The sequence below is a fragment of the Diabrotica virgifera genome, chromosome 8 (assembly GCF_917563875.1).
Source record: "Diabrotica virgifera virgifera chromosome 8, PGI_DIABVI_V3a".
In the NCBI taxonomy this organism is placed as follows: Eukaryota; Metazoa; Arthropoda; class Insecta; order Coleoptera; family Chrysomelidae; genus Diabrotica; species Diabrotica virgifera.
Window position 1 is genome coordinate 91,068,209 of NC_065450.1, and position 23,144 is coordinate 91,091,352.

The 23,144-nt window shown below is 29.9% G+C and overlaps 1 protein-coding gene across 1 annotated transcript in view; it reads left to right on the plus strand.

Moving 5' to 3' along the window:
* Positions 1-612: 612 nt before the first annotated feature.
* The window catches only part of LOC126890207 (tribbles homolog 2), a 169,100-nt gene continuing 146,568 nt past the window's right edge, over positions 613-23,144 (plus strand). Inside the window, exon 1 of the mRNA XM_050659060.1 lies at positions 613-837. Within this exon, the coding sequence (XP_050515017.1) occupies positions 613-837 (225 nt within the window). The remainder of the gene's footprint in view (positions 838-23,144) is intronic.

The following is a 23,144-nucleotide window of genomic DNA, read 5'->3' on the forward strand; positions in this document are numbered from 1 at the left end:
TACATACGGATTTTGAAATACCTAGATACTGCAATCTGTAATAATGATAATTAATCATAATGCCTGTCTCTTCAACTCTGGTTACGCCAATGCAAGTGCATCGCCTCCCGCGCGAATCCCGACACCGGCGACGTCCAGTGTAGAAACAGAAACATAAGAATGCCTATGTACATATTTTTTTATGGAAGTTATATCGTTGTGTATTGTGTAGAAATTTGAACGTTCTGAAGTATCTATCGTCTACCCGATATACACTATCGTATCGTAGTTATAGAGGTGACATAGGTGCAGTGCACTATATATATTGCCGGATTGTAATCATCATTTTATTCCAGGGTGACAGGTGAGTAAAAATCCATAGATAGGTTAGGAATAATTTTCTGTTTGCTAACGGAACGAATACATCAGCAATGAGTAAATAATACTCTGCAGTTTTCTCTCGTCCAGCGCAGATGTTCGCTATATAGGATGCTATTTCGAAATACAAAAGTTAATAGATTCCGATTTGAACGAAAAGTGACTGCAAATTATTATTAGGCTCAAATTAAAAAACCTGGGCATATCCATCTCTCGTTTGGCCGGAATCACAAATGTTCTTTTTTTTTTCAGAAAATGAAGAGGGCAAACAATACGAATACGTTGAATTCGTATTTTTCTGTTGTTCCGAAGAAAGTAATTAAAGATGTGGGTGATAATGGGTCATCCCAGTCATCTTCCTCATCGTCTTCTCAACAGAATCTCGTAGTGCCAGAACGACTTACAACAGTATCAACATTACAAACATCAGTTAATAATGAAAATACTCTAAAGCAAGTTGCTGTAGAAAAGTCCAATGAAGTTAGTAACTACGACATTGGTCGAGTTGTTGATGGTTTGAGTGGTTTGGGAGACTTTCAAAAATATAATTATTTGAAAAATACGTGGGTTCCGGAAAAAAACTACTCATTTCCATTTTCTGAACATAACAAAAATAACAAGTTAGTTAAGCGGTACTTGAGATACGATCATCTCCAAAAATATAACTGGATTGCGTTTTCGGACTTGAAGAAAGGACTTTTTTGTAAGCACTGTGCTATCTTCGCAAATTCAGGTGGTAAAAATAAAGCAACAAGTTTGCAAAGTTTGGTTACCACACCAGTTACAAAATTTGCAAAATTATTTGGAATGGATGGTGTGCTAGATAAACATAATACAAATCGATATCACATTGAAGCGGTTTTATCGAGCGATAATTTTATAAAATGTTACGAAAACCGATCTTTAGATATAAGAAATTTGATAGATAGTGCTCGAGACAGGCAGATAGAGGATAATCGAAATCGGCTCAAACCAATCATTCGATCTATAATTTTTTTAGCCAAACAATGTATACCTTTCCGTGGCCATAGAGATGACGGGCCATTGTTAGAAGAAAGCAATGTGACAAATAATGAGGGAAACTTCCGAGAGCTTCTTCGATTCAGAATCGAAGCAGGAGACAAAACTTTAGAAGAACATTTAAGAAACACGTCGTCACGTGCCACATATATTAGCAAAAGAACGCAAAATGAGTTGATTGAATGTTGTAAAGACGAAATTTTGTCTGTTATCGTGAAAAAAATTAGTGATGCTAAATATTACAGCATTATGTTTGACGAAACTACTGACATAGCACATGTTTCCCAAATGTCGATTGTTATTAGATACTTAGAAGGTAACAACGTGCGGGAGGATTTTGTGTCATTCATAGATTGTCATTCTGAGAACTATGAGCTCAGTCCCGATACGTTGGAACCGGTTTTGAATGGTACTATTTTAGGAAAATCAGTGATAAAACAAGTTCAAAAATTTCGTTTACCATTGGAAAATTGTGTAGGAATTTGTACAGACGGATGCAGCGTAATGACATCAAAACAACAAGGAACCGTCCAAGAAATTCAAGAAGAAATGAATATAGCTGTACGATGTCCATGTTTCAATCATGCTTTAAATTTGAGTTTGTCGAAATCATCAAACGTTCAATGTGTGAGAAATCTCGCATCCCGTATGCACGCCAAAAAATCCGCCATAACTACCTCTTAACAACTACCAAATTTCATTTGCATATCTCAACCGGTTTTAGAGCAATAAATAAATCGTCGGTTTGTAAGAAAAAATTCAACATCCTGTATCTCGAAACCGAAGAATTTGCGGTCATACGTTTATAAAGCAAATGGTCATTAATTTTTTATGCAGAATTGCCCCTTAAAGTTTGTCGCACTTATTTAGAAACACCCTGTATTGATGAAGAACATGGTTAGTTGTTAAGGTGCCTAACTTTTTTATTATCCAACATAAACAAAAAATCAAAAAAGAAAATGTTAAGAAAGCCTAAGGCTACAATCGAGTTTTAATTTCAATATTTTATCTATGCTGAAACATTCCACGGGGTGTTTCGAACTTTGAGGAATAAACACAGTATGATTGTTACACCCGGTATACAATGACAATTTACCTGTCTATCAACAATATTATTATGCCGATATTGTTAAAGAATAAGGCTATAACATACTAAAAAAATCACTCAAATCGGACAACAGGTTTAGAAAATTCGAGACATCTAACTTGAATAATTCATCGAGTGACCCGCTTTTTATGATCGCAAGTGTATTATTTATTATTTACTATAATAAGAAACACACTTTATAAAATCCATTATAGTCATTTGATTAGACCGATAACTTATTATAGTTATTAAGGTACCAAAAGTATTATAAGGATAATAACGCTTGAGGTCAATAGTGTATAGACTGAGGGCCTTCGGCCCGAGGTATATACGTTGACCGAAAGCGTTATTATTTTATTATTATAATACCCGTGATGCCTTTAACGTTTAATGTCCCACTAAATTATTCTTTATATGCAAAAAATTTGAATAAATTTTGAATTAATTAGTTTTCGAATACGTACATTTACCAGAAATAGTCGTAACGTAATTGTGGTAAACATAGTTTTACTTAGGGCCGGTTGTTCGAACGCTAATCAACAATGATCACTATCAAATATTTAATTACTGTCAAAACTGTCAATGTCAACTTTGGTTGGGTTGCTAAAAACATAATTGATTACAATTCTGAGACTATAATCAATTAATATAACAATAATTATTAACATAGTTGATAATAAATCTCATAATTTTAATTAACTACTAGCTGACCCGGCAGACTTCGTACTGCCTCAATAGATAAAAACAAACTGTTGTATACAATAAACTTAAAATTAACAAAAGGAATTCGTAATTAATAAACAAAAATGCTCGATGTGAATGAGGTTTTATTATTATTTTTAATTAATTACACATGATGTTTGAAATAATAAAGTTTAGTTAGAAGTAACAAAATAAAGTTTGTAGTGCAACAGTTACAATCTTAAATTTGTTTATCTTATAATGAATATAACAGCTTTATTATATCTACATTCAAAACAACCATCTATTTATTATTAGGTTCGGGGAGATTCCAAGTCTATAGGTGTTGATTAAATAAAATTAAATTCAATTAAAATTAAATAAAAAGTAAATGAAGTAAATTAAAATTAAATGAAATTGAATAAACGTAAATAAAAATAAAAAAAACTGAATAAAATTAAATACAAATAAATAAAATCATATTAACTTAAATACAATTAAATAAAGTTAAAAAAGAATTAAATAAAAATAATAAATAAATTAAAAAATAATAATAAAATTAAATAAAAGAAAATATAGTCTAATAAAAATAAATAAAATTTAATAAAATGAAATAAAATAAAATAAACAAAAATAAATAAAATACTTAAACTAAATAAAATTAAACAAAATGAATTAAAATTAAATAAAATTTTATAAAATAAACAAAAATAAATAAAATACTTAAACTAAATAAAATTAAACAAAATGAATTAAAATTAAATAAAATTTTATAATTTGCTGCTTGTTCTTTTCGTGTGCTCAGAATTTTTCTCCTGCTTACGGTTCCGTTTAGAGATATTTTTTGAAAATTTCGCAAAATTAAAAAATTCATATTTTGCCCAATTTGAGTCCCAAAGTTAAACTGTGCCACTTCTCTTCTATGAAATTTGTCGCTCGTTCTTCTTCTGTCCTCAGAATATTCCTACGGCTTGAGATATTGTATTTCGGACACCGATTGTGCTAGACAAAAAATTTTAGTACGGTTCTGCTCGGAATTCAGCAAGGAGTCTACCTACTTAATTTCATATTTTTCACGTCATTATTGTGAGAGTTACGGCGTCATGGGCAACCCCCTAATGACATACGGGTATGAAATATAGACAGCAACCTACTCCCAGTACAGTCCAATATACCTGCAAAATTTCATAAAAATCGGTTAAGTCGTTTCGGAGGAGTATGGTAACAAACACTGCGACCGGCGAATTTTTATATAGATGTAAAATATTTAAATGGCTATTAAAAAATAACGGTCTGAGATAAAAAATTGAAAATTTAGGATTGTATGTATCTTTTGCTTCTACATCTCATAAAAATAGTAAAAAACGGTTTTTCCAAAAATTAAAAAAATATATCAGGGGGGGCAACACCCCTTATGACGTACGGGTATGAAACTCCATATTATCCTATTCCCAGACCGCTAGAATATACATGTAAAATTTCATAAAAATCTGTTCAGTCGTTCTCGAGTTATAAATGGTGTAACTAACACAACCTCGACTTTCTTTTATATATATAGATGTAAAATATTTAAATGGCTATTAAAAAATAACGGTCTGAGATAAAAAATTGAAAATTTAGGATTGTATGTATCTTTTGCTTCTACATCTCATAAAAATTGTAAAAAACGGTTTTTCCAAAAATTAAAAAAATATATCAAGGGGGGCAACACCCCTTATGACGTACGGGTATGAAACTCCATATTATCCTATTCCCAGACCGCTAGAATATACATGTAAAATTTCATAAAAATCTGTTCAGTCGTTCTCGAGTTATAAATGGTGTAACTAACACAACATCGACTTTCTTTTATATATATAGATGTAAAATATTTAAATGGCTATTAAAAAATAACGGCCTGAGATAAAAAATTGAAAATTTAGGATTGTATGTATCTTTTGCTTCTACATCTCATAAAAATAGTAAAAAACGGTTTTTCCAAAAATTAAAAAAATATATCAGGGGGGGCAACACCCCTTATGACGTACGGGTATGAAACTCCATATTATCCTATTCCCAGACCGCTAGAATATACATGTAAAATTTCATAAAAATCTGTTCAGTCGTTCTCGAGTTATAAATGGTGTAACTAACACAACCTCGACTTTCTTTTATATATATAGATGTAAAATATTTAAATGGCTATTAAAAAATAACGGTCTGAGATAAAAAATTGAAAATTTAGGATTGTATGTATCTTTTGCTTCTACATCTCATAAAAATAGTAAAAAACGGTTTTTCCAAAAATTAAAAAAATATATCAAGGGGGGCAACACCCCTTATGACGTACGGGTATGAAACTCCATATTATCCTATTCCCAGACCGCTAGAATATACATGTAAAATTTCATAAAAATCTGTTCAGTCGTTCTCGAGTTATAAATGGTGTAACTAACACAACATCGACTTTCTTTTATATATATAGATGTAAAATATTTAAATGGCTATTAAAAAATAACGGTCTGAGATAAAAAATTGAAAATTTAGGATTGTATGTATCTTTTGCTTCTACATCTCATAAAAATAGTAAAAAACGGTTTTTCCAAAAATTAAAAAAATATATCAGGGGGGGCAACACCCCTTATGACGTACGGGTATGAAACTCCATATTATCCTATTCCCAGACCGCTAGAATATACATGTAAAATTTCATAAAAATCTGTTCAGTCGTTCTCGAGTTATAAATGGTGTAACTAACACAACCTCGACTTTCTTTTATATATATAGATGTAAAATATTTAAATGGCTATTAAAAAATAACGGTCTGAGATAAAAAATTGAAAATTTAGGATTGTATGTATCTTTTGCTTCTACATCTCATAAAAATAGTAAAAAACGGTTTTTCCAAAAATTAAAAAAATATATCAGGGGGGGCAACACCCCTTATGACGTACGGGTATGAAACTCCATATTATCCCATTCCCAGACCGCTAGAATATACATGTAAAATTTCATAAAAATCTGTTCAGTCGTTCTCGAGTTATAAATGGTGTAACTAACACAACCTCGACTTTCTTTTATATATATAGATGTAAAATATTTAAATGGCTATTAAAAAATAACGGTCTGAGATAAAAAATTGAAAATTTAGGATTGTATGTATCTTTTGCTTCTACATCTCATAAAAATAGTAAAAAACGGTTTTTCCAAAAATTAAAAAAATATATCAAGGGGGGCAACACCCCTTATGTACGGGTATGAAACTCCATATTATCCTATTCCCAGACCGCTAGAATATACATGTAAAATTTCATAAAAATCTGTTCAGTCGTTCTCGAGTTATAAATGGTGTAACTAACACAACATCGACTTTCTTTTATATATATAGATGTAAAATATTTAAATGGCTATTAAAAAATAACGGCCTGAGATAAAAAATTGAAAATTTAGGATTGTATGTATCTTTTGCTTCTACATCTCATAAAAATAGTAAAAAACGGTTTTTCCAAAAATTAAAAAAATATATCAGGGGGGGCAACACCCCTTATGACGTACGGGTATGAAACTCCATATTATCCTATTCCCAGACCGCTAGAATATACATGTAAAATTTCATAAAAATCTGTTCAGTCGTTCTCGAGTTATAAATGGTGTAACTAACACAACCTCGACTTTCTTTTATATATATAGATGTAAAATATTTAAATGGCTATTAAAAAATAACGGTCTGAGATAAAAAATTGAAAATTTAGGATTGTATGTATCTTTTGCTTCTACATCTCATAAAAATAGTAAAAAACGGTTTTTCCAAAAATTAAAAAAATATATCAAGGGGGGCAACACCCCTTATGACGTACGGGTATGAAACTCCATATTATCCTATTCCCAGACCGCTAGAATATACATGTAAAATTTCATAAAAATCTGTTCAGTCGTTCTCGAGTTATAAATGGTGTAACTAACACAACATCGACTTTCTTTTATATATATAGATGTAAAATATTTAAATGGCTATTAAAAAATAACGGTCTGAGATAAAAAATTGAAAATTTAGGATTGTATGTATCTTTTGCTTCTACATCTCATAAAAATAGTAAAAAACGGTTTTTCCAAAAATTAAAAAAATATATCAGGGGGGGCAACACCCCTTATGACGTACGGGTATGAAACTCCATATTATCCTATTCCCAGACCGCTAGAATATACATGTAAAATTTCATAAAAATCTGTTCAGTCGTTCTCGAGTTATAAATGGTGTAACTAACACAACCTCGACTTTCTTTTATATATATAGATGTAAAATATTTAAATGGCTATTAAAAAATAACGGTCTGAGATAAAAAATTGAAAATTTAGGATTGTATGTATCTTTTGCTTCTACATCTCATAAAAATAGTAAAAAACGGTTTTTCCAAAAATTAAAAAAATATATCAGGGGGGGGCAACACCCCTTATGACGTACGGGTATGAAACTCCATATTATCCTATTCCCAGACCGCTAGAATATACATGTAAAATTTCATAAAAATCTGTTCAGTCGTTCTCGAGTTATAAATGGTGTAACTAACACAACCTCGACTTTCTTTTATATATATAGATGTAAAATATTTAAATGGCTATTAAAAAATAACGGTCTGAGATAAAAAATTGAAAATTTAGGATTGTATGTATCTTTTGCTTCTACATCTCATAAAAATAGTAAAAAACGGTTTTTCCAAAAATTAAAAAAATATATCAAGGGGGGCAACACCCCTTATGACGTACGGGTATGAAACTCCATATTATCCTATTCCCAGACCGCTAGAATATACATGTAAAATTTCATAAAAATCTGTTCAGTCGTTCTCGAGTTATAAATGGTGTAACTAACACAACATCGACTTTCTTTTATATATATAGATGTAAAATATTTAAATGGCTATTAAAAAATAACGGCCTGAGATAAAAAATTGAAAATTTAGGATTGTATGTATCTTTTGCTTCTACATCTCATAAAAATAGTAAAAAACGGTTTTTCCAAAAATTAAAAAAATATATCAGGGGGGGCAACACCCCTTATGACGTACGGGTATGAAACTCCATATTATCCTATTCCCAGACCGCTAGAATATACATGTAAAATTTCATAAAAATCTGTTCAGTCGTTCTCGAGTTATAAATGGTGTAACTAACACAACCTCGACTTTCTTTTATATATATAGATGTAAAATATTTAAATGGCTATTAAAAAATAACGGTCTGAGATAAAAAATTGAAAATTTAGGATTGTATGTATCTTTTGCTTCTACATCTCATAAAAATAGTAAAAAACGGTTTTTCCAAAAATTAAAAAAATATATCAAGGGGGGCAACACCCCTTATGACGTACGGGTATGAAACTCCATATTATCCTATTCCCAGACCGCTAGAATATACATGTAAAATTTCATAAAAATCTGTTCAGTCGTTCTCGAGTTATAAATGGTGTAACTAACACAACATCGACTTTCTTTTATATATATAGATGTAAAATATTTAAATGGCTATTAAAAAATAACGGTCTGAGATAAAAAATTGAAAATTTAGGATTGTATGTATCTTTTGCTTCTACATCTCATAAAAATAGTAAAAAACGGTTTTTCCAAAAATTAAAAAAATATATCAGGGGGGGCAACACCCCTTATGACGTACGGGTATGAAACTCCATATTATCCTATTCCCAGACCGCTAGAATATACATGTAAAATTTCATAAAAATCTGTTCAGTCGTTCTCGAGTTATAAATGGTGTAACTAACACAACCTCGACTTTCTTTTATATATATAGATGTAAAATATTTAAATGGCTATTAAAAAATAACGGTCTGAGATAAAAAATTGAAAATTTAGGATTGTATGTATCTTTTGCTTCTACATCTCATAAAAATAGTAAAAAACGGTTTTTCCAAAAATTAAAAAAATATATCAGGGGGGGGCAACACCCCTTATGACGTACGGGTATGAAACTCCATATTATCCTATTCCCAGACCGCTAGAATATACATGTAAAATTTCATAAAAATCTGTTCAGTCGTTCTCGAGTTATAAATGGTTGTAACTAACACAACCTCGACTTTCTTTTATATATATAGATGTAAAATATTTAAATGGCTATTAAAAAATAACGGTCTGAGATAAAAAATTGAAAATTTAGGATTGTATGTATCTTTTGCTTCTACATCTCATAAAAATAGTAAAAAACGGTTTTTCCAAAAATTAAAAAAATATATCAAGGGGGGCAACACCCCTTATGACGTACGGGTATGAAACTCCATATTATCCTATTCCCAGACCGCTAGAATATACATGTAAAATTTCATAAAAATCTGTTCAGTCGTTCTCGAGTTATAAATGGTGTAACTAACACAACATCGACTTTCTTTTATATATATAGATGTAAAATATTTAAATGGCTATTAAAAAATAACGGCCTGAGCTAAAAAATTGAAAATTTAGGATTGTATGTATCTTTTGCTTCTACATCTCATAAAAATAGTAAAAAACGGTTTTTCCAAAAATTAAAAAAATATATCAGGGGGGGCAACACCCCTTATGACGTACGGGTATGAAACTCCATATTATCCTATTCCCAGACCGCTAGAATATACATGTAAAATTTCATAAAAATCTGTTCAGTCGTTCTCGAGTTATAAATGGTGTAACTAACACAACCTCGACTTTCTTTTATATATATAGATGTAAAATATTTAAATGGCTATTAAAAAATAACGGTCTGAGATAAAAAATTGAAAATTTAGGATTGTATGTATCTTTTGCTTCTACATCTCATAAAAATAGTAAAAAACGGTTTTTCCAAAAATTAAAAAAATATATCAAGGGGGGCAACACCCCTTATGACGTACGGGTATGAAACTCCATATTATCCTATTCCCAGACCGCTAGAATATACATGTAAAATTTCATAAAAATCTGTTCAGTCGTTCTCGAGTTATAAATGGTGTAACTAACACAACATCGACTTTCTTTTATATATATAGATGTAAAATATTTAAATGGCTATTAAAAAATAACGGTCTGAGATAAAAAATTGAAAATTTAGGATTGTATGTATCTTTTGCTTCTACATCTCATAAAAATAGTAAAAAACGGTTTTTCCAAAAATTAAAAAAATATATCAGGGTGGGCAACACCCCTTATGACGTACGGGTATGAAACTCCATATTATCCTATTCCCAGACCGCTAGAATATACATGTAAAATTTCATAAAAATCTGTTCAGTCGTTCTCGAGTTATAAATGGTGTAACTAACACAACCTCGACTTTCTTTTATATATATAGATGTAAAATATTTAAATGGCTATTAAAAAATAACGGTCTGAGATAAAAAATTGAAAATTTAGGATTGTATGTATCTTTTGCTTCTACATCTCATAAAAATAGTAAAAAACGGTTTTTCCAAAAATTAAAAAAATATATCAGGGGGGGCAACACCCCTTATGACGTACGGGTATGAAACTCCATATTATCCTATTCCCAGACCGCTAGAATATACATGTAAAATTTCATAAAAATCTGTTCAGTCGTTCTCGAGTTATAAATGGTGTAACTAACACAACCTCGACTTTCTTTTATATATATAGATGTAAAATATTTAAATGGCTATTAAAAAATAACGGTCTGAGATAAAAAATTGAAAATTTAGGATTGTATGTATCTTTTGCTTCTACATCTCATAAAAATTGTAAAAAACGGTTTTTCCAAAAATTAAAAAAATATATCAAGGGGGGCAACACCCCTTATGACGTACGGGTATGAAACTCCATATTATCCTATTCCCAGACCGCTAGAATATACATGTAAAATTTCATAAAAATCTGTTCAGTCGTTCTCGAGTTATAAATGGTGTAACTAACACAACATCGACTTTCTTTTATATATATAGATGTAAAATATTTAAATGGCTATTAAAAAATAACGGCCTGAGATAAAAAATTGAAAATTTAGGATTGTATGTATCTTTTGCTTCTACATCTCATAAAAATAGTAAAAAACGGTTTTTCCAAAAATTAAAAAAAATATATCAGGGGGGGCAACACCCCTTATGACGTACGGGTATGAAACTCCATATTATCCTATTCCCAGACCGCTAGAATATACATGTAAAATTTCATAAAAATCTGTTCAGTCGTTCTCGAGTTATAAATGGTGTAACTAACACAACCTCGACTTTCTTTTATATATATAGATGTAAAATATTTAAATGGCTATTAAAAATAACGGTCTGAGATAAAAAATTGAAAATTTAGGATTGTATGTATCTTTTGCTTCTACATCTCATAAAAATAGTAAAAAACGGTTTTTTCCAAAAATTAAAAAAATATATCAAGGGGGGCAACACCCCTTATGACGTACGGGTATGAAACTCCATATTATCCTATTCCCAGACCGCTAGAATATACATGTAAAATTTCATAAAAATCTGTTCAGTCGTTCTCGAGTTATAAATGGTGTAACTAACACAACATCGACTTTCTTTTATATATATAGATGTAAAATATTTAAATGGCTATTAAAAAATAACGGTCTGAGATAAAAAATTGAAAATTTAGGATTGTATGTATCTTTTGCTTCTACATCTCATAAAAATAGTAAAAAACGGTTTTTCCAAAAATTAAAAAAATATATCAGGGGGGGCAACACCCCTTATGACGTACGGGTATGAAACTCCATATTATCCTATTCCCAGACCGCTAGAATATACATGTAAAATTTCATAAAAATCTGTTCAGTCGTTCTCGAGTTATAAATGGTGTAACTAACACAACCTCGACTTTCTTTTATATATATAGATGTAAAATATTTAAATGGCTATTAAAAAATAACGGTCTGAGATAAAAAATTGAAAATTTAGGATTGTATGTATCTTTTGCTTCTACATCTCATAAAAATAGTAAAAAACGGTTTTTCCAAAAATTAAAAAAATATATCAGGGGGGGCAACACCCCTTATGACGTACGGGTATGAAACTCCATATTATCCCATTCCCAGACCGCTAGAATATACATGTAAAATTTCATAAAAATCTGTTCAGTCGTTCTCGAGTTATAAATGGTGTAACTAACACAACCTCGACTTTCTTTTATATATATAGATGTAAAATATTTAAATGGCTATTAAAAAATAACGGTCTGAGATAAAAAATTGAAAATTTAGGATTGTATGTATCTTTTGCTTCTACATCTCATAAAAATAGTAAAAAACGGTTTTTCCAAAAATTAAAAAAATATATCAAGGGGGGCAACACCCCTTATGACGTACGGGTATGAAACTCCATATTATCCTATTCCCAGACCGCTAGAATATACATGTAAAATTTCATAAAAATCTGTTCAGTCGTTCTCGAGTTATAAATGGTGTAACTAACACAACATCGACTTTCTTTTATATATATAGATGTAAAATATTTAAATGGCTATTAAAAAATAACGGCCTGAGATAAAAAATTGAAAATTTAGGATTGTATGTATCTTTTGCTTCTACATCTCATAAAAATAGTAAAAAACGGTTTTTCCAAAAATTAAAAAAATATATCAGGGGGGGCAACACCCCTTATGACGTACGGGTATGAAACTCCATATTATCCTATTCCCAGACCGCTAGAATATACATGTAAAATTTCATAAAAATCTGTTCAGTCGTTCTCGAGTTATAAATGGTGTAACTAACACAACCTCGACTTTCTTTTATATATATAGATGTAAAATATTTAAATGGCTATTAAAAAATAACGGTCTGAGATAAAAAATTGAAAATTTAGGATTGTATGTATCTTTTGCTTCTACATCTCATAAAAATAGTAAAAAACGGTTTTTCCAAAAATTAAAAAAATATATCAAGGGGGGGCAACACCCCTTATGACGTACGGGTATGAAACTCCATATTATCCTATTCCCAGACCGCTAGAATATACATGTAAAATTTCATAAAAATCTGTTCAGTCGTTCTCGAGTTATAAATGGTGTAACTAACACAACATCGACTTTCTTTTATATATATAGATGTAAAATATTTAAATGGCTATTAAAAAATAACGGTCTGAGATAAAAAATTGAAAATTTAGGATTGTATGTATCTTTTGCTTCTACATCTCATAAAAATAGTAAAAAACGGTTTTTTCCAAAATTAAAAAAATATATCAGGGGGGGCAACACCCCTTATGACGTACGGGTATGAAACTCCATATTATCCTATTCCCAGACCGCTAGAATATACATGTAAAATTTCATAAAAATCTGTTCAGTCGTTCTCGAGTTATAAATGGTGTAACTAACACAACCTCGACTTTCTTTTATATATATAGATGTAAAATATTTAAATGGCTATTAAAAAATAACGGTCTGAGATAAAAAATTGAAAATTTAGGATTGTATGTATCTTTTGCTTCTACATCTCATAAAAATAGTAAAAAACGGTTTTTCCAAAAATTAAAAAAATATATCAGGGGGGGCAACACCCCTTATGACGTACGGGTATGAAACTCCATATTATCCTATTCCCAGACCGCTAGAATATACATGTAAAATTTCATAAAAATCTGTTCAGTCGTTCTCGAGTTATAAATGGTGTAACTAACACAACCTCGACTTTCTTTTATATATATAGATGTAAAATATTTAAATGGCTATTAAAAAATAACGGTCTGAGATAAAAAATTGAAAATTTAGGATTGTATGTATCTTTTGCTTCTACATCTCATAAAAATAGTAAAAAACGGTTTTTCCAAAAATTAAAAAAATATATCAAGGGGGGCAACACCCCTTATGACGTACGGGTATGAAACTCCATATTATCCTATTCCCAGACCGCTAGAATATACATGTAAAATTTCATAAAAATCTGTTCAGTCGTTCTCGAGTTATAAATGGTGTAACTAACACAACATCGACTTTCTTTTATATATATAGATGTAAAATATTTAAATGGCTATTAAAAAATAACGGCCTGAGATAAAAAATTGAAAATTTAGGATTGTATGTATCTTTTGCTTCTACATCTCATAAAAATAGTAAAAAACGGTTTTTCCAAAAATTAAAAAAATATATCAGGGGGGGCAACACCCCTTATGACGTACGGGTATGAAACTCCATATTATCCTATTCCCAGACCGCTAGAATATACATGTAAAATTTCATAAAAATCTGTTCAGTCGTTCTCGAGTTATAAATGGTGTAACTAACACAACCTCGACTTTCTTTTATATATATAGATGTAAAATATTTAAATGGCTATTAAAAAATAACGGTCTGAGATAAAAAATTGAAAATTTAGGATTGTATGTATCTTTTGCTTCTACATCTCATAAAAATAGTAAAAAACGGTTTTTCCAAAAATTAAAAAAATATATCAAGGGGGGCAACACCCCTTATGACGTACGGGTATGAAACTCCATATTATCCTATTCCCAGACCGCTAGAATATACATGTAAAATTTCATAAAAATCTGTTCAGTCGTTCTCGAGTTATAAATGGTGTAACTAACACAACATCGACTTTCTTTTATATATATAGATGTAAAATATTTAAATGGCTATTAAAAAATAACGGTCTGAGATAAAAAATTGAAAATTTAGGATTGTATGTATCTTTTGCTTCTACATCTCATAAAAATAGTAAAAAACGGTTTTTCCAAAAATTAAAAAAATATATCAGGGGGGGGCAACACCCCTTATGACGTACGGGTATGAAACTCCATATTATCCTATTCCCAGACCGCTAGAATATACATGTAAAATTTCATAAAAATCTGTTCAGTCGTTCTCGAGTTATAAATGGTGTAACTAACACAACCTCGACTTTCTTTTATATATATAGATGTAAAATATTTAAATGGCTATTAAAAAATAACGGTCTGAGATAAAAAATTGAAAATTTAGGATTGTATGTATCTTTTGCTTCTACATCTCATAAAAATAGTAAAAAACGGTTTTTCCAAAAATTAAAAAAATATATCAGGGGGGGCAACACCCCTTATGACGTACGGGTATGAAACTCCATATTATCCTATTCCCAGACCGCTAGAATATACATGTAAAATTTCATAAAAATCTGTTCAGTCGTTCTCGAGTTATAAATGGTGTAACTAACACAACCTCGACTTTCTTTTATATATATAGATGTAAAATATTTAAATGGCTATTAAAAAATAACGGTCTGAGATAAAAAATTGAAAATTTAGGATTGTATGTATCTTTTGCTTCTACATCTCATAAAAATAGTAAAAAACGGTTTTTCCAAAAATTAAAAAAATATATCAGGGGGGGCAACACCCCTTATGACGTACGGGTATGAAACTCCATATTATCCTATTCCCAGACCGCTAGAATATACATGTAAAATTTCATAAAAATCTGTTCAGTCGTTCTCGAGTTATAAATGGTGTAACTAACACAACCTCGACTTTCTTTTATATATATAGATGTAAAATATTTAAATGGCTATTAAAAAATAACGGTCTGAGATAAAAAATTGAAAATTTAGGATTGTATGTATCTTTTGCTTCTACATCTCATAAAAATAGTAAAAAACGGTTTTTCCAAAAATTAAAAAAATATATCAAGAACACCCCTTATGACGTACGGGTATGAAACTCCATATTATCCTATTCCCAGACCGCTAGAATATACATGTAAAATTTCATAAAAATCTGGTTCAGTCGTTCTCGAGTTATAAATGGTGTAACTAACACAACATCGACTTTCTTTTATATATATAGATGTAAAATATTTAAATGGCTATTAAAAAATAACGGTCTGAGATAAAAAATTGAAAATTTAGGATTGTATGTATCTTTTGCTTCTACATCTCATAAAAAAAGTAAAAAACGGTTTTTCCAAAAATTAAAAAAATATATCAGGGTGGGCAACACCCCTTATGACGTACGGGTATGAAAACTCCATATTATCCTATTCCCAGACCGCTAGAATATACATGTAAAATTTCATAAAAATCTGTTCAGTCGTTCTCGAGTTATAAATGGTGTAACTAACACAACCCTCGACTTTCTTTTATATATATAGATGTAAAATATTTAAATGGCTATTAAAAAATAACGGTCTGAGATAAAAAATTGAAAATTTAGGATTGTATGTATCTTTTGCTTCTACATCTCATAAAAATAGTAAAAAACGGTTTTTCCAAAAATTAAAAAAAATATATCAGGGGGGGGCAACACCCCTTATGACGTACGGGGTATGAAACTCCATATTATCCTATTCCCAGACCGCTAGAATATACATGTAAAATTTCATAAAAATCTGTTCAGTCGTTCTCGAGTTATAAATGGTGTAACTAACACAACCTCGACTTTCTTTTATATATATAGATGTAAAATATTTAAATGGCTATTAAAAAATAACGGTCTGAGATAAAAAATTGAAAATTTAGGATTGTATGTATCTTTTGCTTCTACATCTCATAAAAATAGTAAAAAACGGTTTTTCCAAAAATTAAAAAAATATATCAAGGGGGGCAACACCCCTTATGACGTACGGGTATGAAACTCCATATTATCCTATTCCCAGACCGCTAGAATATACATGTAAAATTTCATAAAAATCTGTTCAGTCGTTCTCGAGTTATAAATGGTGTAACTAACACAACATCGACTTTCTTTTATATATATAGATGTAAAATATTTAAATGGCTATTAAAAAATAACGGCCTGAGATAAAAAATTGAAAATTTAGGATTGTATGTATCTTTTGCTTCTACATCTCATAAAAATAGTAAAAAACGGTTTTTTCCAAAAATTAAAAAAATATATCAGGGGGGGCAACACCCCTTATGACGTACGGGTATGAAACTCCATATTATCCTATTCCCAGACCGCTAGAATATACATGTAAAATTTCATAAAAATCTGTTCAGTCGTTCTCGAGTTATAAATGGTGTAACTAACACAACCTCGACTTTCTTTTATATATATAGATGTAAAATATTTAAATGGCTATTAAAAAATAACGGTCTGAGATAAAAAATTGAAAATTTAGGATTGTATGTATCTTTTGCTTCTACATCTCATAAAAATAGTAAAAAACGGTTTTTCCAAAAATTAAAAAAATATATCAAGGGGGGCAACACCCCTTATGACGTACGGGTATGAAACTCCATATTATCCTATTCCCAGACCGCTAGAATATACATGTAAAATTTCATAAAAATCTGTTCAGTCGTTCTCGAGTTATAAATGGTGTAACTAACACAACATCGACTTTCTTTTATATATATAGATGTAAAATATTTAAATGGCTATTAAAAAATAACGGTCTGAGATAAAAAATTGAAAATTTAGGATTGTATGTATCTTTTGCTTCTACATCTCATAAAAATAGTAAAAAACGGTTTTTCCAAAAATTAAAAAAATATATCAGGGGGGGCAACACCCCTTATGACGTACGGGTATGAAACTCCATATTATCCTATTCCCAGACCGCTAGAATATACATGTAAAATTTCATAAAAATCTGTTCAGTCGTTCTCGAGTTATAAATGGTGTAACTAACACAACCTCGACTTTCTTTTATATATATAGATGTAAAATATTTAAATGGCTATTAAAAAATAACGGTCTGAGATAAAAAATTGAAAATTTAGGATTGTATGTATCTTTTGCTTCTACATCTCATAAAAATAGTAAAAAACGGTTTTTCCAAAAATTAAAAAAATATATCAGGGGGGGCAACACCCCTTATGACGTACGGGTATGAAACTCCATATTATCCTATTCCCAGACCGCTAGAATATACATGTAAAATTTCATAAAAATCTGTTCAGTCGTTCTCGAGTTATAAATGGTGTAACTAACACAACCTCGACTTTCTTTTATATATATAGATGTAAAATATTTAAATGGCTATTAAAAAATAACGGTCTGAGATAAAAAATTGAAAATTTAGGATTGTATGTATCTTTTGCTTCTACATCTCATAAAAATAGTAAAAAACGGTTTTTCCAAAAATTAAAAAAATATATCAAGGGGGGCAACACCCCTTATGACGTACGGGTATGAAACTCCATATTATCCTATTCCCAGACCGCTAGAATATACATGTAAAATTTCATAAAAATCTGTTCAGTCGTTCTCGAGTTATAAATGGTGTAACTAACACAACATCGACTTTCTTTTATATATATAGATGTAAAATATTTAAATGGCTATTAAAAAATAACGGCCTGAGATAAAAAATTGAAAATTTAGGATTGTATGTATCTTTTGCTTCTACATCTCATAAAAATAGTAAAAAACGGTTTTTCCAAAAATTAAAAAAATATATCAGGGGGGGCAACACCCCTTATGACGTACGGGTATGAAACTCCATATTATCCTATTCCCAGACCGCTAGAATATACATGTAAAATTTCATAAAAATCTGTTCAGTCGTTCTCGAGTTATAAATGGTGTAACTAACACAACCTCGACTTTCTTTTATATATATAGATGTAAAATATTTAAATGGCTATTAAAAAATAACGGTCTGAGATAAAAAATTGAAAATTTAGGATTGTATGTATCTTTTGCTTCTACATCTCATAAAAATAGTAAAAAACGGTTTTTCCAAAAATTAAAAAAATATATCAAGGGGGGCAACACCCCTTATGACGTACGGGTATGAAACTCCATATTATCCTATTCCCAGACCGCTAGAATATACATGTAAAATTTCATAAAAATCTGTTCAGTCGTTCTCGAGTTATAAATGGTGTAACTAACACAACATCGACTTTCTTTTATATATATAGATGTAAAATATTTAAATGGCTATTAAAAAATAACGGTCTGAGATAAAAAATTGAAAATTTAGGATTGTATGTATCTTTTGCTTCTACATCTCATAAAAATAGTAAAAAACGGTTTTTCCAAAAATTAAAAAAATATATCAGGGGGGGCAACACCCCTTATGACGTACGGGTATGAAACTCCATATTATCCTATTCCCAGACCGCTAGAATATACATGTAAAATTTCATAAAAATCTGTTCAGTCGTTCTCGAGTTATAAATGGTGTAACTAACACAACCTCGACTTTCTTTTATATATATAGATGTAAAATATTTAAATGGCTATTAAAAAATAACGGTCTGAGATAAAAAATTGAAAATTTAGGATTGTATGTATCTTTTGCTTCTACATCTCATAAAAATAGTAAAAAACGGTTTTTCCAAAAATTAAAAAAATATATCAGGGGGGGCAACACCCCTTATGACGTACGGGTATGAAACTCCATATTATCCTATTCCCAGACCGCTAGAATATACATGTAAAATTTCATAAAAATCTGTTCAGTCGTTCTCGAGTTATAAATGGTGTAACTAACACAACCTCGACTTTCTTTTATATATATAGATGTAAAATATTTAAATGGCTATTAAAAAATAACGGTCTGAGATAAAAAATTGAAAATTTAGGATTGTATGTATCTTTTGCTTCTACATCTCATAAAAATAGTAAAAAACGGTTTTTCCAAAAATTAAAAAAATATATCAAGGGGGGCAACACCCCTTATGACGTACGGGTATGAAACTCCATATTATCCTATTCCCAGACCGCTAGAATATACATGTAAAATTTCATAAAAATCTGTTCAGTCGTTCTCGAGTTATAAATGGTGTAACTAACACAACATCGACTTTCTTTTATATATATAGATGTAAAATATTTAAATGGCTATTAAAAAATAACGGCCTGAGATAAAAAATTGAAAATTTAGGATTGTATGTATCTTTTGCTTCTACATCTCATAAAAATAGTAAAAAACGGTTTTTCCAAAAATTAAAAAAATATATCAGGGGGGGCAACACCCCTTATGACGTACGGGTATGAAACTCCATATTATCCTATTCCCAGACCGCTAGAATATACATGTAAAATTTCATAAAAATCTGTTCAGTCGTTCTCGAGTTATAAATGGTGTAACTAACACAACCTCGACTTTCTTTTATATATATAGATGTAAAATATTTAAATGGCTATTAAAAAATAACGGTCTGAGATAAAAAATTGAAAATTTAGGATTGTATGTATCTTTTGCTTCTACATCTCATAAAAATAGTAAAAAACGGTTTTTCCAAAAATTAAAAAAATATATCAAGGGGGGCAACACCCCTTATGACGTACGGGTATGAAACTCCATATTATCCTATTCCCAGACCGCTAGAATATACATGTAAAATTTCATAAAAATCTGTTCAGTCGTTCTCGAGTTATAAATGGTGTAACTAACACAACATCGACTTTCTTTTATATATATAGATGTAAAATATTTAAATGGCTATTAAAAAATAACGGTCTGAGATAAAAAATTGAAAATTTAGGATTGTATGTATCTTTTGCTTCTACATCTCATAAAAATAGTAAAAAACGGTTTTTCCAAAAATTAAAAAAATATATCAGGGGGGGCAACACCCCTTATGACGTACGGGTATGAAACTCCATATTATCCTATTCCCAGACCGCTAGAATATACATGTAAAATTTCATAAAAATCTGTTCAGTCGTTCTCGAGTTATAAATGGTGTAACTAACACAACCTCGACTTTCTTTTATATATATAGATGTAAAATATTTAAATGGCTATTAAAAAATAACGGTCTGAGATAAAAAATTGAAAATTTAGGATTGTATGTATCTTTTGCTTCTACATCTCATAAAAATAGTAAAAAACGGTTTTTCCAAAAATTAAAAAAATATATCAAGGGGGGCAACACCCCTTATGACGTACGGGTATGAAACTCCATATTATCCTATTCCCAGACCGCTAGAATATACATGTAAAATTTCATAAAAATCTGTTCAGTCGTTCTCGAGTTATAAATGGTGTAACTAACACAACATCGACTTTCTTTTATATATATAGATGTAAAATATTTAAATGGCTATTAAAAAATAACGGCCTGAGATAAAAAATTGAAAATTTAGGATTGTATGTATCTTTTGCTTCTACATCTCATAAAAATAGTAAAAAACGATTTTTCCAAAAATTAAAAAAATATATCAGGGGGGGCAACACCCCTTATGACGTACGGGTATGAAACTCCATATTATCCTATTCCCAGACCGCTAGAATATACATGTAAAATTTCATAAAAATCTGTTCAGTCGTTCTCGAGTTATAAATGGTGTAACTAACACAACCTCGACTTTCTTTTATATATATAGATGTAAAATATTTAAATGGCTATTAAAAAATAACGGTCTGAGATAAAAAATTGAAAATTTAGGATTGTATGTATCTTTTGCTTCTACATCTCATAAAAATAGTAAAAAACGGTTTTTCCAAAAATTAAAAAAATATATCAAGGGGGGCAACACCCCTTATGACGTACGGGTATGAAACTCCATATTATCCTATTCCCAGACCGCTAGAATATACATGTAAAATTTCATAAAAATCTGTTCAGTCGTTCTCGAGTTATAAATGGTGTAACTAACACAACATCGACTTTCTTTTATATATATAGATGTAAAATATTTAAATGGCTATTAAAAAATAACGGTCTGAGATAAAAAATTGAAAATTTAGGATTGTATGTATCTTTTGCTTCTACATCTCATAAAAATAGTAAAAAACGGTTTTTCCAAAAATTAAAAAAATATATCAGGGGGGGCAACACCCCTTATGACGTACGGGTATGAAACTCCATATTATCCTATTCCCAGACCGCTAGAATATACATGTAAAATTTCATAAAAATCTGTTCAGTCGTTCTCGAGTTATAAATGGTGTAACTAACACAACCTCGACTTTCTTTTATATATATAGATGTAAAATATTTAAATGGCTATTAAAAAATAACGGTCTGAGATAAAAAATTGAAAATTTAGGATTGTATGTATCTTTTGCTTCTACATCTCATAAAAATAGTAAAAAACGGTTTTTCCAAAAATTAAAAAAATATATCAAGGGGGGCAACACCCCTTATGACGTACGGGTATGAAACTCCATATTATCCTATTCCCAGACCGCTAGAATATACATGTAAAATTTCATAAAAATCTGTTCAGTCGTTCTCGAGTTATAAATGGTGTAACTAACACAACATCGACTTTCTTTTATATATATAGATGTAAAATATTTAAATGGCTATTAAAAAATAACGGCCTGAGATAAAAAATTGAAAATTTAGGATTGTATGTATCTTTTGCTTCTACATCTCATAAAAATAGTAAAAAACGGTTTTTCCAAAAATTAAAAAAATATATCAGGGGGGGCAACACCCCTTATGACGTACGGGTATGAAACTCCATATTATCCTATTCCCAGACCGCTAGAATATACATGTAAAATTTCATAAAAATCTGTTCAGTCGTTCTCGAGTTATAAATGGTGTAACTAACACAACCTCGACTTTCTTTTATATATATAGATGTAAAATATTTAAATGGCTATTAAAAAATAACGGTCTGAGATAAAAAATTGAAAATTTAGGATTGTATGTATCTTTTGCTTCTACATCTCATAAAAATAGTAAAAAACGGTTTTTCCAAAAATTAAAAAAATATATCAAGGGGGGCAACACCCCTTATGACGTACGGGTATGAAACTCCATATTATCCTATTCCCAGACCGCTAGAATATACATGTAAAATTTCATAAAAATCTGTTCAGTCGTTCTCGAGTTATAAATGGTGTAACTAACACAACATCGACTTTCTTTTATATATATAGATGTAAAATATTTAAATGGCTATTAAAAAATAACGGTCTGAGATAAAAAATTGAAAATTTAGGATTGTATGTATCTTTTGCTTCTACATCTCATAAAAATAGTAAAAAACGGTTTTTCCAAAAATTAAAAAAATATATCAGGGGGGGCAACACCCCTTATGACGTACGGGTATGAAACTCCATATTATCCTATTCCCAGACCGCTAGAATATACATGTAAAATTTCATAAAAATCTGTTCAGTCGTTCTCGAGTTATAAATGGTGTAACTAACACAACCTCGACTTTCTTTTATATATATAGATGTAAAATATTTAA